Below are 14217 nucleotides of genomic sequence, written 5' to 3' on the forward strand. Positions count from 1 at the left end.
AACATTCTACAGCTGGACATCCTGCAGTCCAGGTCTATTTTTCCTGTGTAATAACTAAACTATACCATTAAAAAAATGCCCTTTATTGGCTAAGTTTTTGCCATTTGGAATTCTATTGATAATTTAGAGACTAAGCCTTGCTTGTGTGATGCAGACAGAAGGTCACTGGGCATCTAAGAGACTAACACCTTAAACAAAGGTCACACCCTCTGCTTTTCCTCCTGTGACTGCAGATGCCTCTGCCATAAAGGGCAACCCCCAACCTGTACTTTCAGCCCCAGTCACCTGTTTTCCCCTTCTCCTAGCTCATCTGAATCAGCTTACAAATGGAGTATCTTATCTCTAAAAAGTAAGAACCAGAACATTGCAACAATAAATCAAACACTAAGTCCTTGACCCTCCACCTCCCCCTAATAACTGCACGATATCTTCCCTCCCCTTCAGCAAATCCTGCACTGTCCATAGTCCTGGTCTCCACTTTCTCACGAGGCTTTCTCTACAAAATCCACTCTACGGGAGCTCCACAAGCCCAAGTCTGCATGGTTGACCTCCATTTTCCCTAACCTGATATTGCATTCTGTTGTCTCTGCAGCATTTCTAGCCAGCTGCCCACTCCCTACTTCATGTCACAATTTTTTCTCCTCTTCCACCTAGAGCCCTCCCTCTCCTGGTTATCCTTTAAGCTCATGACTGGTGGTACATTGAGAAGTTGAATTGAGTTGTTGGAGAACTTAAGGGTTCTGATGCATTTAGCTTGCTGCTCCTCCACCCCCTCTAATGTGTAGCGTGTTCTGCAGCTGGTTCTTGTCCCCACGATCTTCCCTATCTGCTTACGTGATCTTATCCAGGCACACAGCCAATTACTACCAAGGCTCTTTCCAGCTCTGATCTTGCTTCATAACTCCAAATGTAAATATCTAAAGGCCAATTTATTTTTACTCAAATGACTAATTAGCATCTTAAAATTAGCAGTCCAAGACAGAATTCCATGTTTTTACGCTCATCTGTTCCTTATTCACTCTCTCCTGTGAAACACTAAATAACCAATTGCTCAAGTCAGAAAGTTTAGAGGTTTCCTTACTTTTCTTTACCAAACAGCCAGTCTGTCAGCAAATCGTATCTGCTGAACATTTTATGCAGAAACCATCCCTTTGCTAAGTCACCATGTCTTCCCTTTCCTGGATCACATCTGTAGCCTCTCACCAATCTCCCTCCTGGACCAATTTCCACACAGGAGCCAAAGTAATCCTCCTACCTAAGCCCCTTCATCTGCTTTCCATCTCAATTAGCTAAAATCCCAACACCCAAGCCCACACCCTATAAAGCACAACCATCTGGCCTCTGCCAGCCTCCTCTCATTCCACCCTCCAGCCATCATTCATGCCTTCCTTGTCATGGGGTATTCTCAGGATCCAGAGCAGTGGACACATGACAAATATGTTTGTTAAACAATACAGCAATGAGTAAGAAAAACCTACAATTTAGTTTGGATTCAAGTCACCTGTTTGCTGGGGTCCTGACTCCAGCCCCATAACCACCATTTCTTCTGGCTTGCTGTGAGAACTAAAGGGGAGAAAATGCCTTGCTTTAAAAATCCACCCAATTGTTCTTTAATGGGTACATGTTACAGTGTGAGTCCTGTGATGACATTGAGGGCTCCCCCTCACTTCATTCTTTGTGTGCAGTGACACAAGAGTCTCAGTCCTTGAGCAAATGCTCCATTTGTGCCTTTAGATCTGCAACAGTGTGTGATTATCAAACACATAAGAGATGTGTGTGAAGGGAGTAGTGTGGGGGAGGAGATAATTATTCCCAAATTAAGCAGGAGTGTCTGGGTAGGAACCAACACCTTTATGCAGTGACAGTGGGCTTGGAGATGTCACACAGAGGAACTCACTCTCCTGCAAGTAGGAGTGTGCTAAATCCCTTGCCAGATGTGCAAAGATCCTCCTACAGGGCACTCTACATGTGAGAGGGAGCAGAGGAGAAAGTCCTACTGCCTGTTGCTGGCACTGTCTGACGTTGGTTCCAGTTGTCTGAGCATGTAGGGGGATTGGCTGCATTTTGTTATTTTCTTTTTCTTGAAGGTGTGTTTTGTTAATTGAAAATTCTCATGCAAGCTTTGGTCTCTGCTGTTGCAAAATAATTGTTTGGGGACATCTGGTAGTTTATGGAGCATTAATACCCACTCATTTTTTTTCTCATCTTCCTTTCCATTGCCTGTCTATTTTTTCCTTTCTGTAAATATTTAATTTTGTGTTTTTATAGGGGGGTGGGGGGAGAAGGATAGTAACATTACTTCACCTCACAAATTAGTCAATAATTCCTTATCATCATTATCAAATATTCCCTTAGTGTCAATTTTCTTGAATTATACTATATATTCTACTACATATTGGTTTGTTCAAACCAGAACCCAAGCAAGATCTAAGCATTGCATTTGACTGGTAATCTTTTAGGTCTTTTTAAAGTTTCCTTTCCTCCTTTCTCCTCTCTGACCTCCACATCTCCATATATTTAGTGAACTATAGGGTAATTTTTCTCTGTAGGATCCTCTCATTTGAATTTTCCTTGTTTCTTATTTAATTCCTGGAGTATTATTTAACATGTTTTTCCTCCATAGAATTTCTTATAAATCAAACATTAAAGATCTATTTGCCTTGGGTCAAGATATGTAGCTGGATTTCAGCTACACTCCTTTTTAAATCAATGTTGTATAATCAGCAGCTCTGTATTCCACCCAGTGAACCATTTCATTAGCAAGTCCTAGTCTTCACTGCCTGCCAAATAAGCTCCAACTCACACCCCTGGCTGCCCTCTCCCCTGCTCTTATGCAGCTCCCTATTGTCCGTGGGGGTGGGGGTGGGGGCCCAAAGGGAGCACACTTTTCATCTCTGCTTTCGCAGGTGCAAGGCCCTAGTTAGTGCCATCTCATCCCTGCAAAGCCAAGCTCCAATTAGAAGGCGCTGGTTCTCCCAGGAATGAGTGACCCACTGTCTGACTGGGGTACTTGGTGTTCTCCCCTGTAACATATTCAGTTTGTACTGTTAGCAGGCATGCATTTACTTATCTTCTGTGCTACCCAGACCTAGAGGATGTGGTCTCTGTCTTGATGATCTTTGCCCTAGAACAAGTAAGGACTTCATACAAGTCCTTAAGTGAAAAAGAAATCAAAGAATGAGTAAAACACATATGCTAGAAAACTTCAATGAATCAGATATACTTTACATCCTACTACCAACAGTAATATGGCCACAGAGATTTCATATTAAAAATAAAACTACACAAAATGGCAAATTTTATTTTAAATTTGTGAAATTTTATTCTAAAATGTACCATAAAGGAAAAATTAATTTAGAAACAGACTACTTCAATATTCCCACTAGAATACTGGCTAAATGCCTTGCCACATAGCTCTGAATAGAAACACAGGAGCCAAAGAATTAAATAAATACCAAAGTAAGCTCTTAAATGTAGGAAAATGAGTTTTTCAAGAGTTTCCTGGAATTCTTTAATAGTCTATTGAACTTTTAACAAAATGTGAATACTCCTAAAAATTAAATGACAAATGTAAGTCCTATGTTAATGAATAAGTCAAAGTAGTTTACTTCAAATACAGAGATTTAATTACAGAAACTGAATGGCCCAGTTTACTTAGGGAGAGATGTTTGAGAACACAGTGTTCTTATTACCATATCCAGCGTATCCTGAATCTTCATGTTGTTTCTTTCTATCAGGGAAGAATTTCTTCCAGATTGTTGTAAGTTTTCTTCTGAGTCATAGGGGATAAGGGTATGGGGGTTGAACAAACACCGAGGCTCCCCCAAGATGCCAACTCTGTGAAAAGAATTATTGGTAGAGCTAAAGCAGAGGGCCAAAATCTAACGTGTGTGGGTGTAGGTTTGGGTGTGGGTGTGGTGCCATGTGAATACTCAATAGTAAAGCTAACATACACACAGAGACACAGACACACGGCCTTTTTTTTTTTTTTTTAAAGTTTTCCCTGTTTTTATGAACGAATAGTGGTCCTAAATATGGGTTCTAAAACTCTGTCCACAGCAAAATTTTGTACTGGCCCTTCTCACATTTCCCAAAGATGATGTTTCCAGTGGAAAAACCTCAGCCTTATCAAGTCTGTTACTCCTAATGAGAACTTCTTGAATGAAGTCTAAAGTAACTTTCCAGCATTTTTTCCCCACTCTGTACAAGCAAGCCCAGCACTGCTCTGGAAGGAAGCAGGTGGCGAGGACCAGGGGTGGGTCCGAAAATGGTGCCTTCGTCTTTATTCAATTTTCCAGCAAAGGCCCTGGTGTCTGGCCCCCATCCCACCCAGCCCTCCTCACCGGAAGCACCCTTTCTCTCTCCCTGAGCTACTTACATTGGCATGGGCACAGTGTCCAGCTTATCCTGCTGTTTGTGAATCTCGCCTGACAGTCTGATGCCTACTTGATGGCCCTTTTTCTCAAAGACACTCTGAGCTTTTTCTCTGAACGATGGCAGCAAAGTGGACATGACTGGAGAACGCATGTTAATGGCTTTTTTAATCGCTGGGCGTTTTGCCATCATTCTCCTGTGGAGTGGGGAAAAGGCAACATCTAGGTCACATCCTGTTTTCTATCAATGTCCTTGAGCTTAGAAAAATCAAACGAGCAGACCTGAATTGTGCAAAAGTCATGCGCTTCTTTTCTCCTCCTGATTCTTCCTCTTCTCGCTTCCTTCGAGGAATGTTGAATAAGTTGGTACGAAAGAGCCTCCCAATTTCTTCCTCAATCTCTACGAAGTGTTGACGCCGGAAGACAATCCAAGCTACGTATGTACAGAAAGTATAGAAGGACTACAACAGAAAACAGACAAGAAAACAGAAAACAACCCACAGAGCTGACATGGAAAGCTCTCGATGTCTGTATAACACAAACCCAGATACCTAAGTTCTCAATTGCCTGTGAAGTATACATGTGCTCACCTTTGCAGGAGGAAAACCAGGCCCAAGCTTTAGCTAGCTATCCTTTTTAGAAAGGCTATTCACTAAAAATAAGCATCTGGCAAGTGGCTAGAGGCAATACTGCTCTTTTACATCAAAGAGAAAAGCTCCAAACATAAGTGACTCACCTCAAAGAATTTCCAGTCTTTTTGTGTATCTGATATTTTCTCCCTGTAATATAATAGATCAAATCTATAGGTTGAAAGTGAAGTTCAGTTTTTCGCTGATATAGGCAAGTCCTGCACTCAAAAAGCCCCTCTGCTGAGTCATCACCTGTAGCCCCAATACAATTTAGGTGCATAAACACTATCAAAAGCCATTCATAATACATTTTTCTTGAACTTCTTAGATTATCAGGCTCAAAACACCTGTTGTGTTTGGTGAAAAAATAATCAATATAGATTTGGGATAAACAAACCAGTGAGAAAACGTGTCATTTTGAATTCTTCTGATGGTATGAGTGGTAAGTGAGGAGGAGCACGGAAAGGTGGCAAAGTGGAAACATGGGGTGCTAGCAGACATGGAAGCAAAGAAATAGAGGTAAGGAAAACCTCTTAGAGAAAAGAAAAATAAGTGATGATTAAGGCCATTGGTGCAAAAAGAAACAGAAACAAAATGGACAAAGAATCAACAGGCTGGCACAGCGTGTGCTCTTCCTTCTGAATGAGATTCGCAGACTGTGTCTTGTCACTTAAAGGCAAGTGCTGGCCCAGGATACCTTGTGACAGAAAGTCACTGTGAAGGACTTTACCCAGGCAAGACACACTGAAAGAGCTGAGCCTCCTCCCCAACACAGGCTATTGTTATTCTGATCCGCCACCTTGGAAAACAGGTGCCCTCTGGGGAGGGCTGGAGAGTTGACTGGGCTTGCAGTCACTACATCAGTCAAGGAGGCCAGGACCTGACCCAGGGCACTCCAAGGTTTGAGTTCTGCTTTCCTTAAAGTAACTGACTGTGAGGATGAACAGAGTAGCTGATATTCCTGAACTGTCCTGAACTTTGTTTGGGGAATTTGACCCAAACCCCTCAGGATCTCCAGCTCAAGTCTGGAGGTCCCAAAGGGCTCAAGTCTCTATGGTCCCAAAGTAGCCCTTTATTTGGGGGAACACTAAGAGGTGGGTCAGTTTTTACTGGAGAAGTCCCTCCTCTCCTGCACATTCTTCATTTATAATTGGTTGTCTTGTGGGCAAGTCTTCAGCAAAGAATTAAGGCAACAGTACAGATCTTCCTCAATTTACAATGAGGCTACCTCCCAATAAACTCCTGGTAAATTGAAAATATCACAAGTCAAAAATGCGCTTAGGACTTCCTAGCGGTGCAAGGAGTTAAATTTCAGCGCTGTCTCCACAGTGACCTGAGTCAGTCCCTGGCCAGGGAGCTGACCCACATGGCGCAGCAGTCCTCTCCTGTCTCACCTGCTGCTCCCCTTAGCAGTGTATTTTAGTAGATCCACTGGTTCTACTTCCCACTCTGTCTTCTGGTGAATCCTCTCCCCTACCTCTGCACCTCTGGCCTGCACCCCAGTTCTATTCAAAAATAAAAAGTAAAAAAAAAAAAAAAACCAACACTTTTAATACGTTTAACTGGTTACCAAGCACCACAGCCTACCTTAAACATGCCCAGAACACCTACATTAGTCTATACAATTTGATAATATTTTATAATAAAGTGTTGAATATATCATGAAATGCAGCGAACACTGTACTGAAAAACGCCGTACACTGTAGTATATGGGAGTTTCCTCTCATGATCAGGTGGCTCTATGGTAGCAGGGCTCACTGCCGCTGTTCAGCATCTTGAGAGAATATCAGACTTTAGTCACTAGCCCAGGAAAGGTCAAAGGTCAAAATTCATATTGTGGTTTCTCCTGAGCGCATATTACCTTCTCACAATCATAAGTCAAAAGATTGTTAGGTAGAACCACAGTAAGTCAGGGACCATCTATAATTACAATGAACTCTAGGCGTGAACTCTGTGCCAAGTCCTGTGCTGAGTCCTTTACATTTACTGTCATATTAGTTCTCAGAAGATCCTTCTGGTATCATCAGCATTATTATTTCCACTTTACAGTTGAGGAACCTGAAATTAAGACAGGAGTCCAAAGATGTATTTAATTAGGGGCAGAGTCTGTACTAAAACTCAGCCCTTTCAGATCTCCATGTCTGTACTCAAGTATCCAGCATACTGGGAAAAGAGCTTCCTCTTTAGGATATTTCACAGATGAACATACTGAGCAAAAAAGCCCAGCATAAAGTTTTCAGGACAAGCCTCAATGACCTTTTTGTGTCACCTGAAGCCTCCACCTGACAGGAATGTTGTGGTATTGCCAGCCTTCAGTGGCCCTTGCCAGCTGAAACCAGAGCCTGTGCACACAAGCCAAGCCCAGGCAGAAGTCAGCCGCACTGTCTTGGAACAGCGAGGAATACCAAGTCAGCCTACATTCAGGGAGCAGGTTTAGAGCAGCCAGGAATTGGCTCCACCCAAACCAGCACCATTTTAGCAAGGTTTTGAAAGGACAGATTGCTTAGAAGCACACTCTTTCTCTCCAGTGCTTTTCATTCTTTTTTAAAAACATTAGAAGAGAAGGTAGTATGAATCTCCTCCTTTTCCCTCAAATTGGGCCTTTCTTAAATCCCAGAGCAAACCAATGTAGCCCACACTGTGGAAATAATATAGAAGACAGTGGGCTTCTCACCATTTTGACTTAACTCTGCATCTGAAACTGAAACTGAAATGTGTCCAGGAAATAGAGACCTAGAGTGAGTACATTTAAGAAGCTCTCATCTGAAATCTTCAAATTCATTTCTTGCCTGTGAATTCTGAATCACTTTTCTTCCTTTGTATCTTTTTATTTTATAATTTTTATATTAGTACATAACAGTATAAATTGGTTATAAATTTAGAAATTTACCGATTATAAATAAACAAGGCTTATGACAGCACAAGCCAACAGAAATATAAGGTCGGCCCTCCCTGGTGGCGCAGCAGGTTAAAGCCCTGCACTGAGAAGCTAAAGCCACTTCCACATGAGTTCGATTCCCGCCTGCCCCGGAGGTGACCACATGGTGTGGCAGACCTCTCCTGACCCGCCCGCTGCTCCCCTCAGCAGTGTACTTCATTGATCTGCCTGTTCTGCTCCCCACTCTGTCTCTGGTGAAGCCTCTCGCCGCCCCTGAGCCTCTGGCCTATACCCCAGCTCTGTATGCACAAATAAATAAATCTTTAAAAAAAAAAAAAGAAAGAAATATAAGGTAAGTTACACATACAATGTTAACATTTTCATTTTGTTTTAAAATTTTAATTTTTTCTGTAAAAAATAATAATGAGATTAAGTAACATGTTTATAGTCAACCTCCAAAACATTGTTTCAATAATTTTAAAATTATTGAGATCTTTTATTCATTTTTAACTTTTTAATACAATATATTTTATACTAATAACACATTTCAACATGGACCAGCCACAAGTGATAAGTGTCAACCATGCTGGCCCATACTTTCTATCTTTGAGGGCAGAATCCAAAGGAGAGAGGTAGAAAACCAACTTGGGGGCTAAGTCAAGAGACTTCTAGTGGCCTGTTATAATGACTTTTTTCTTTCTTTTTGGCTTCTTGCTTCACTTAGACTCCTAGTTCCAAACCAAAGGGAGGAAAGGGTACCACATTTTTAGTTATTATGGGGGGATGTGAGGCCTAGGACCTAGGGTTCTGACTGGAAAATAAGCATTTCCACTTACCCCCTGCCTCTTTAGGTAAAATCAGTTTAACTGCAGACAAAGGCCTGCTCTGAGCAAGGAAATTTCCAAGGAATATCTCTAGCAGGAGGGGAAAGAGACTATTTAGGTATGAGGTTTAAGGATGATTTATATAGTTAAGCTCCAAAGAAATCCCTTTTTCCCATCCGCATCTTCACCACCCACCTCTCGGGTCGCCCATCTGCACTAGATGCAGATGAGAGCATAAGTCCTAGGACAGAGCTAGAGGTGGGACCAGAATTGCCACAACAAAAGAAGAGATCTAATTCTATGGCATTTGCCTTGACAATAGTTTTCTTACCTGTCCTGGAAAACAGAGAGCTTTTACTAACCATGTTGATAATCAAAATTTTGCCAAGGTGGTTGTGATATCAGACTTTCACAGATGCATTTAGAATAAAAAAGATATGTCCTCCTACTTCTCAAGAAACATGAAAGCACTAAATTAGCAACCTCCAAATTGCTGGTTCTACTGAAATCTTTAATTCCAATGTTAAAGTGCTCTAGTCCGATACTGAGTGTGAACATATTAGAGAGAAAAAGTCAGAAAATACACACACAAACGTTTTCATGATAATATTTGATTATTCATGTTTGGAGGAGGTAAAATATGTTAAAATCAGTTAATCACTCATAACTGTTAAAAAAAAACATTCTTTAATCATCTCTTAGATAAAAACAACCAGAAGAGCAATGTAAGCTCCATTCAAGGATATAATCCATACTCAAGGCCAATTTTACTAGCAAAAATATGCTGTGATCTGTTTTTTTCTTTATCCTTTGTTTAGCTGTCTGGAATTTATTATCTTGAATGGTGAAGGTAAGTGCTAAACTGATTTTTCTTCAAACAACTATGATAATCAGGTGATGCTGCACATAATGTAAAAAGATCAACATCTCCTTGAAATCAGCTGTGACTCAACAAGGTAATCACTTACTTTCAAACACAGTGGGTATAGGCAATGGTGTGGGATAAAAGGAACCCTCATACACTGTTGGGGGAATGGAGACTGGTTCAGCCTCTATGGAAAACTCCAGTATGGAGTTTTCTCAAAATGTTAAAAAATAGAGCTACTGTGTGATCCAGCAATTCCACTCCTAGATATTCATCCGGCGAATACAAGAACACGAATTTGAAGGTATATCTGTATCCCTATGTTCACTTAGACACATGAGAGATTTACTGGAGAAACCAACTGAAAGAAATTAAGAAGGCAGCTGGAGAAACCAAAAGCTGTCACACTTGATGCAGGTGGGCAAGAGAGCAGAAAGGCTCCGAAGACTGGGTAGGAAGAGGCTCACTCCGCAGGGTAGCTCTAAGAAAGGTCTGACAGGCACTAAGGGAAGGCCTCCAGGCCAAAGTCATCCATCAGAAGCGCCTCCTGCCTGGTGGGGATGGGCTTGCTTTCTGTGCCTATTGTGTGCAGAGACTGCCCAGAGTCACTCCATGGGAAGCCTGGTATCTGCACAAACCTGGTGTTGGGTGCAGAGAACAATATCTGGGACTACTGGCCACTGGCACTCCCCAGAGTAGCTGGTCTGAGAGGCACATTTTCATGACTGCCACACTGGAAGATCATGCTACATTATCAACTCTAGAAAAGAACTGAACAGAGCAACAAAAACTTGAAAGAGCAGAACTGAATCAACGGCAGTAAAGATTCATTAAATCATGATAAATCACACAAAAGTAAATCACAGAAACATGGTCATAGGAAGTAAAGCGAGTATCTCTACCATGGTGGATAAAAGGGGTGCTACAAGATTCGAGAAATGGCCGACGATGCCAAAATACAACCAAACAGAAAGAAAATGATCTCAACTGAAAATATACTGGTAGAAACATTAACTCCCATTTTAGAGAAACCGCAAATTCATATGGTTTTAAGGTTTATAGACCAATGTAGACTCTTGCTGGTATAGACCAATGCAGGTCCTTATAAATAGATAAATGAGAGAACTCAGGAACACCTCTTACACTCAGAAGGAAGAAAATCTATTTCAACTAAAGAATGAAGTAATATTAACTCAAACTCAATACAGTTTCTATCCCACCTAATTTTTCCTTTTTCAAGAATCAAAAAAAGTGGAAAAAAGTAAGAATATTAACCACAACCCATAGTTATAAAGTTCACTGTATTGAGGGGCAGAAATCTAAATGTATAAGAAAAACATTAAAATGTAGATAAAGTAAAACATTTAGTAAGAGTTATTGGTAATGAATAAAAAAATAACAAAAAAATATCAGACACATCTAACGTCAAAAATTTCAAACTTTTTTTTAAAAACCCTGTTTCTAAAAACTAAGAAAGGTAAAAATAGCTTAACTCAGTAAGGAATAGAATGAACTCAGAAATGCACTAATTTGTATGACTATCAAACAGCATCAGATAAAAGGTGAACATGTCCAAATAATTTTTTAATGCTTTCATAATGTGTAAAAATATAAACATCAAAGGAAAGTAACAAACTAGAAAAACAAATCTTTACCATGTGAAACATAAATTATACAAATTCCCAGTTTCCACTTGATAAATAATTTAGGAACAGGAAATACCTATTTTACGCAGAAAAAAGCACGGGTTCACAACCTTAAAAGATAATCAAAGTCACATGAACTATCTAAGTTTTATGCACCTTTAAATTATCAGAAATATTAAACCAGGTATGCCTATTGTTGATAGTGATACAAATATTTTAACCATTGGGGAGACTAAACTAGCAATATGTAATAAGAGCTATTAAACTTTATACTTTCTAGGTGAATACATTCTGGGAGTAAGCCTTAAGTAATTGACTCAACTGAAAGTAACTGCTAGAATGACATTCAATGCAGAAATATTATAAAGCAGAAAAACTGAAGCCACATGACGAAAGGAACCGGTAAGCACACTGCTGCATCACACAACAGAATAACGACAGCTGCTATTTTCAGGGTGTTAGGTGAAAATTGTGTAAGCAGAAAACAGGAGCTACGAAAAAAGTGCAGAACTTGAAAGGCAAATACAAATATCTACGTTTCACCAATGTGGGGGAAATAGGGAAAAGCACGTGCTGGGCTCTATCCACAGAAAGTGAAAAAAAGTTTCTGTCCATGACCATAGTGAGACTCTTCATTGAGCCTGTTGTGAAACTGCTCAGAGAAGCAGATTTGGGGTTCAAGGCTGGAGTTTCCCCTCTTGTGACCCCAAATTTTCCAGTGATGAGACTTTAAATTTCAATTACAGTAGCATGTAGACTATTATCCTAAGGTAAAAGTTACCATCCGACACAGAGTCATTTTATAACCCCCGCCTTACCTACTTGTACCACAACTGTTGTTACTGCAAAGCAAGTAGCAAAAGGTCAGGGAACACACCCCACATCCCCTTCAGCACTGGCCCAATGCTCTGGTCTCCTGCCAAAGCAGCCAGTGGCCCTTGCCAGGAAGCAGGAATCCTGTTGGTTATGGGCAAGAATCCTCTGAGCAGACAGATCTTGGCATACAGGTCATTCAAATTCAAGCAGTGGATAGCTTTTAAAATATCATCTGAGATTCTGGGACTCTTCACGTACATGTTTGAGTCTCTCAAAGGAGACATAGTCTGTGTTTGGGACAGTCTCCCCTGAGTGCAATTATCCTGCACCACAGAAAAGGAACACTTTCTCACAGTTCGAAAAGTCAAACGTAAGGGTCTTAAGGAAGTGGATGTACAAACAATCGAAGAGCTAATAAAGAAACCCTAAATGCACACTTACTTCCCACAGCACATGTGATGCTTATCGGGCATTCCCAAGCCCAGAACAAGGATACAGTACTTCTGTGCCAAGTACTTCTGTGCTGCTTCTAACTTACTTAAAACCAGTTCCATCTCTTTTTTCTCTACAAGGCCCCTGAAAAGAAAAATGATAGTATGGATTAATTTCGAAATATGCTCCTATTAGTTCAGGAAAAGTCAGGAATATAAACCACTGTAAAAGAGATGCATGTGCCTAAACAGACCTCACCTACCCTTTCATGTACTTCATTTGAGCTGTGCCAGAGGGAGGCCACAAAGTCCCTTGACTCCCAATTGAATTGCAAATGAACTCTCAAGAAGACAACCTGTTCTACGGTTAGGTTACAGCACGTCTGAAGCCTATTATTAGAAGTTTTTGCAGTCCAATGTACTGCTATTGAAAAGTGTAATATAACCAGCTACCCCCCCACACACTGCCTTTTAATTTTCAAAAAGATTTAAACTAAATGAAATGCACTCGAAACAACAGGGACAAATTACTGCCCCTCTGACATGAACCACTTAGACTGATACTTGAGCATCTGCTGGGAGAGAAGGGGGCTGCACTAGGATAACACATATTTCAAAGTACAAAACATTTCCACATGTAATGAGATGGCTTGTGAATCATTGAAGTAAAATGACTTTCTGGAATCAAGTGGGGCCCAAATTTCATATAACCCAAATACAAGCCCATGAGCATCCCAGTGACCTAAATTACTTTCCTGCTTCCCTGTTTCCTTCAGCTGTCCCTACCCTCACCCTTCACACCTGCTTTGCTATGCATACAGAACTGAGGTACAAGCCAGAGGTGCAGGTGCGGTGAGAGGATTCACCAGAGACAGAGTGGGGAGCAGAACAGGCAGAGCAACGAAGTACACTGCTGAGGGGAGCAGTGGGCAGGTCAGGAGAGGTCTGCTGCGCCATGTGGGTCACCTCCAGGGCGGGAATCGAACTCTTGCTAAAGTGGCTTTAGCTTCTTTCTTAGTGCTGTGCTTTAACCCACTGCACCACCAGGGAGGGCCTGCAAATGCTATTCTTTTGCTGTTGAAAAACCAAACAAAAACAATCTAGAAGTGCTTGAAATTTTTCGACTGATGGTCCTTGAGATTTAATATATTTAATAAACACTTGTGCAGAACTCACTAAGAATGGGAATTCCAAGGTCAAGTTCTCCCAAGGTCTGGTCCAGGTAAAGCATGGGATTTTATCTGGCTCTGGGGAAAATTTTGATACTAATTTCAAATATCATACAATTCATCGTAAACTTTGATCCAATCTCTCTTGGAAATTAATTCCTTTTAAAAGATCATCCAAAATTAGAGGGAAACTTAGTATGTGTAACATTCAATGTTATCAGAAAAACTGAAAATCCCTACATAAAATAAAGGGATAAAAGACTTAGCAATATAGGCTTTAGTAATATAACCAGGTTCTGTGTAAGGACTTGACATTAATTAACCTAACATATGAAATCCTGTGGGATATAGTTAAGTCAGGCACCAAAGTCTATCCCTTAACCACACACTACCCTGACTCTTAGTAGGTAAATGAGTAAATCAATAACATACATTTGCTTAATAAAATGTGTGGTACTGGCCCTCCCTGGTGGCTCAGCCGGTTAAGGCACAGCACTGAGAAGCTAAAGCCACTTCCTCATGAGTTTGATTCCTGCCTGCCCCTCCCTGCCTGCCCCGGAGGTGACCACATGGGCGGCAGACCTCT

General features: G+C 40.9%; 1 protein-coding gene across 2 annotated transcripts in view; it reads right to left on the reverse strand.

The window, feature by feature from the left end:
• Window positions 1-3374: 3374 nt before the first annotated feature.
• The window catches only part of PPP1R36 (protein phosphatase 1, regulatory subunit 36), a 25992-nt gene continuing 15149 nt past the window's right edge, over window positions 3375-14217 (reverse strand). For both annotated transcript variants that reach the window (XM_012724428.1, XM_012724427.1), the window contains 5 exons: window positions 12473-12607; window positions 5110-5152; window positions 4656-4834; window positions 4379-4570; window positions 3375-3837 (listed from right to left, as the gene is read on the reverse strand). In XM_012724428.1, coding sequence (XP_012579882.1) covers window positions 3651-3837; window positions 4379-4570; window positions 4656-4834; window positions 5110-5152; window positions 12473-12607 — 736 coding nt within the window. In that variant the 3' untranslated portion in view covers window positions 3375-3650. The remainder of the gene's footprint in view (window positions 3838-4378; window positions 4571-4655; window positions 4835-5109; window positions 5153-12472; window positions 12608-14217) is intronic.

The sequence above is a fragment of the Condylura cristata genome, unplaced genomic scaffold, assembly GCF_000260355.1.
Source record: "Condylura cristata isolate star-nosed mole 26May11 unplaced genomic scaffold, ConCri1.0 scaffold00013, whole genome shotgun sequence".
Lineage (NCBI taxonomy): Eukaryota > Metazoa > Chordata > Mammalia > Eulipotyphla > Talpidae > Condylura > Condylura cristata.